Here is a 3,970-nt window from a genome sequence, read left to right on the forward strand (position 1 = left end):
CGGCGGCAGGGAGCGGCGCCGGACGGGAGGGGGCCGGGGTCCGAGCAGGGTTTCCCCCCGTCCCTCTCCCCTCCAGGACGTGGTGGCCCCTTTCCCCCGGCACGGACCCAGCCCCCGGGTGGATCTGGCTGAACTCCCCACTCCCCCCGCGCCTGGTGCCCACGAGCTGCCCCCTTTCACCCCACGTGGGGGAAACGACCGTCCCGGTGCCGGTGTCTCGCTGCCACCTGCTCGTCTCGGGCCGGGTCCCCCCATCCTTGTCTGGCGAGAGCCAGGAATGGATCCCTAGCTGGGGCTGGGGCCGGTCCTGCTCGGAGCAGGGGTTGGACTGGGTGTGACCTGAGCTCCCTTCGCCCTCGTCTGCGACTCCCCCCCTCCTTAATACGCTGTAAGCCCTCCTCCTGTCCCGTCCTCCCCCCGCGGCATCTCTGCTCAACGGAGCAGGCCTGGCCCTGTTAATCCCTCCTAAGGAGCCCGTCCCTAGCACCGATCCTCCCCGTTGCCCTTCTCCGGTTCTTCCATCTCCTTTGTGAGGTGCGGGGACCAGAGCTGGGCGCGGCGTTCAAGGTGTGGACGCACCGGGGCCCGCCAAGGGACGTCATGATACTTTCTGCCTTGTTCACAATTCCCTTCTCCACCACCCTGACGCCGCGCTTTCCTCTGACGCTCGCTCCGCAGACTCGGTGCGCTCCTTCCTCAAGCGCAGCAAGAAGGGCCGCTTCAACGAGGAGGAGGTGGCCCAGAAGGAAGCGGAGCAGGCGCAGAAGCTGGCCGAGGAGAAGGCCCTGGCCGAGGCTATCACGGTGGGCGCCCGCTGCGAGGTGCGCATGGCTGGGCAGCCCCTCAAGCGGGGGACGGTGATGTACGTGGGTGAGTGTCGCGCACCCCTGCTCCGGCTCCCAGACCCCAGTGTCTCTCGGGTGGGGGGAGGTTGTTGAGGGATTCCCCCCGTCCCTGGGAAGTTTATGAACAGCCCCCAACCCTGCTCTGGGTCCCACAGCTTTCCCCAACCGCCCGCCGTGTCCTGGGCAGAATTCCTCTCCAGGTCCCACTCCCCTCCCTCGGGCAGCACCGCGCGCTTCCTGGCCCGGTTCCTCCCTGCCCTCAGGGCTGGGGGAAGGCACCCCCCCCCCAGCCCCAGGGGGACTTTCGTACCCCAGGCCACGAGCCGGCTGCGGACACCTGCCCCCGCCCAGGTCCCCCGACAGCAAAGAGACCCGTGTGCTAGCGGGGATCGGGTGTGCTCTGACTCGCCGCCTCTCCCTCCTCCCCGCAGGCCTCGCAGAGTTCAAGCCGGGCTACTGGATCGGCATCAAGTACGACGAACCCTTGGGGAAACACGATGGCAGGTAAGACGTCTGCTCCCCTCCCAGGCTTGGCTCTGGATCGGGGCCACGGAGGAGTCCCGTGGCCGCAGTGGAGAGAGCCCTGCTGCTGCCAGGTCCCTGCCTGGATGCATCTGCCAGAAGAGAGCAGCTTTGGATCTCGGGGAAACGTTTCTTCCCTGTCGGGGCAGAGAGGCCGTGGGAGAACGGCCCAGGGGAGCTGTGCGCTCCCCATCGGGCTGGTCTGATGCCTGCACTCTGCTGTGGGGGCTGTGCTGGTCGCCCCCCCCTTGCTGCTGTACGGGTCTAACAGTAGTCAGCCCTGACATGACCCCCGTCCCTTGCTGCGCTCAAAGGGGGGTAAATAGATGCTTCAGAGACGCCAGGCCGAGGCCGTGGCCCCACTGCAGAGGAAGGCAACCCCCCCAGTTTGTACCAGTATGAGCAGGGGGGAAATCTCTCCCTGCCCCCAGTGCAGCGTGGGGCTGAGCCTGAGCGCGGGGACAAGACCCTCCAGCCAGGACCCTGCGGGGTTGGTGCCAGAGGAGCGTCAGCGCAGCCCTGCACCCAGCGCCTCTGGGGGAGGCTTCAAACCCCCTCACCCCCCGTCCCCCAGACACTGTAGCAGAAATGGGGGCAGCCCGCACAGCCCAGAGCCCCCACAGCAGAGCGCAGGCACCGGATCCCCCCCGCCCAGGGGCTGCCCAGCCTCTCCTTGAGCCCCTCCGGCGATGGAGCCCACAGCTCCCCCGGGGTCTGTCCCGCTGCCTCCCTGCCCTGACGGCAAAGCGTCTCCCGAGATCCAGGCTCGCCCGACCTCGCTGCAGTGCCAAGCCGTTGGCCCCATCCTTGTCTGCACCCAGAGATAAGGCTCTCTCCCTCTCCATGGCAGTCCTTCACGCGCTCGCAGATGGCTCTCAAATGCTGTCAGCAGCATCAGGCCTCCACAGAGCCAGGGCAGGAGCCTGGTGGGGTGCGGGTGGCTTGAAGTGGGCGCCTCCTGCCTCCAAGGAGAGCCGTGTGCGCCCAGATCGTGGGTCGGTTCTGTCCCGGGGCTCCTCAGGGCAGTGCGGAGCCCCTGCAGCTGGGTCTCCGTGCTCGGAGCATGGGCCCCTGACCCCAATGCCTCTCTGTCTTCTCCTTTTCTCCTCGCCCCGCAGCGTGAACGGCCAGCGCTACTTCGAGTGCCAACCCAAGTACGGTGCCTTCGTGAAGCCGCAGCACATCACGGTGGGCGACTTCCCCGAGGAAGACTACGGCCTGGAGGACGAGATGTGAGGGCGGAAGGGGGTGGGGGGAGAGGCCGAGGCTGCCCCCCGCCCTTTCACGGGGCCAGCGCGGCGCCCCGAGCTGCTGGGCTCAGATCTGTGCGGCGAGGCAGAGCCGCGAGACGCAGCTGCACTCCTGCTTGTGTCCATTTGTTCAGTGAAAGATGCCACTACTCTATTAATAATATTTATTATTTTGCCCCCCTTCCCCACCCGCCTAGCGCCGTGAGACTAATAAACCTGCCCAGATGTATGTGACCTGCCCGTGGAGCAGCGGCCCGGGAAGTGCTTTTATGCTGCAGGTTCGGCTTGGGAAGGGGATCAGACCGACAGCAGAGAGGCCGGGATGGCCCTGAGCCGGCCGGGGGTTTGGCAGAGGGTTGGAGCTTGGGGCATAGATGTAGGACTCTCTCCTTGGCTCTCAACAGCGCCAGGGTCCCTGGGCCAGCAAGAGGGTTGTAGCCTTCGGGGTTTGGGGTGGGGGCCGGCTCAGCCCCCGTCCTGCTGTCTTGGGGCTGCTCTACCCGGGGGGGGCCCCCGCCCTGGTGTTTGGGCCCGCGTGTCCGCGGGGGGGGGGGGGTCCAGTCGTGCCGCAGTACGTTTGCAATAGTCCCCCCCCTTCCCAAAGGGGAGAAGCGCCGCAGCTGATGCAAAAAACACCCAAATGTCCCAGGGACGGGCTGGATCCATCGTGGGGGTGTCTCTGGACCCCCCGGGGGGGCAGCTACCATCCCCACCAAGGTGCAGAGCCCCGCGGGCACTGCAGCAGGGAGCAGGCAGCCGTGAGTGAGGCCTTGCCTGGCATCGCTTTCCCGGGGCCGGCTGCCGCGTGGTTTCCCCGCAGGGATCCGGTCCCCTACTTCGGGGCGCCCCGGCAGGGCCGGGTCGTTCCAGGTCCGCGCGGCTGGGGTTGGGCTGCAGCGAAAGGCCTCCCCTGGCTGGGGCAGCAGGCGCTCCCCAGAAGCAGCAGCTCCATCGAAACTCCTGTGCGATGCGGCCCTGCCACCACCCGGAAGGGGAACCGATGAGGACTTCCAGCTTCGCGGCCTTCTTCCCTTCGAATCGCCGTCCAGACCGGACCCCTGCACCGGTCCTTAGCCGTTAGCTTTCACCACTGCTCATCTCCGTCTTGGCCCTTGACCAGCGGGACTTCGGGGCTCTTTTCCCTTCAGCATCTCAGGCCCTGAGCGCCTGGCACAATTCGTCACTACAACCCCTTGGGCAGGGGCGCTCCCCGCAGGTTAGGATGTTTGGTGGTGCCGGGTGTTAATTAATTGGTGGGCAATTAATACTGCCCAACATCCCACTGCCAGGTCAAGCCCCGTCCCCTCCAGCCCGCGGGGTCAAGCCCATCCGCAGGCCAGGCTGTCCCCCGCC

At 66.8% G+C, this 3,970-nt stretch overlaps 1 protein-coding gene across 1 annotated transcript in view; it reads left to right on the plus strand.

Annotated features, from left to right (window-relative positions):
* TBCB (tubulin folding cofactor B) overlaps window positions 1-2,851 on the plus strand; it is a 4,359-nt gene extending 1,508 nt beyond the window's left edge. The window contains exons 2-4 of the mRNA XM_006032537.2: window positions 535-870; window positions 1,277-1,349; window positions 2,486-2,851. Of these exons, the coding sequence (XP_006032599.1) occupies window positions 535-870; window positions 1,277-1,349; window positions 2,486-2,603 (527 nt within the window). The 3' untranslated portion in view covers window positions 2,604-2,851. The remainder of the gene's footprint in view (window positions 1-534; window positions 871-1,276; window positions 1,350-2,485) is intronic.
* Window positions 2,852-3,970: the final 1,119 nt, after the last annotated feature.

This window comes from Alligator sinensis, unplaced genomic scaffold, assembly GCF_000455745.1.
Source record: "Alligator sinensis unplaced genomic scaffold, ASM45574v1 scaffold107_3, whole genome shotgun sequence".
NCBI classification, from domain to species: domain Eukaryota; kingdom Metazoa; phylum Chordata; order Crocodylia; family Alligatoridae; genus Alligator; species Alligator sinensis.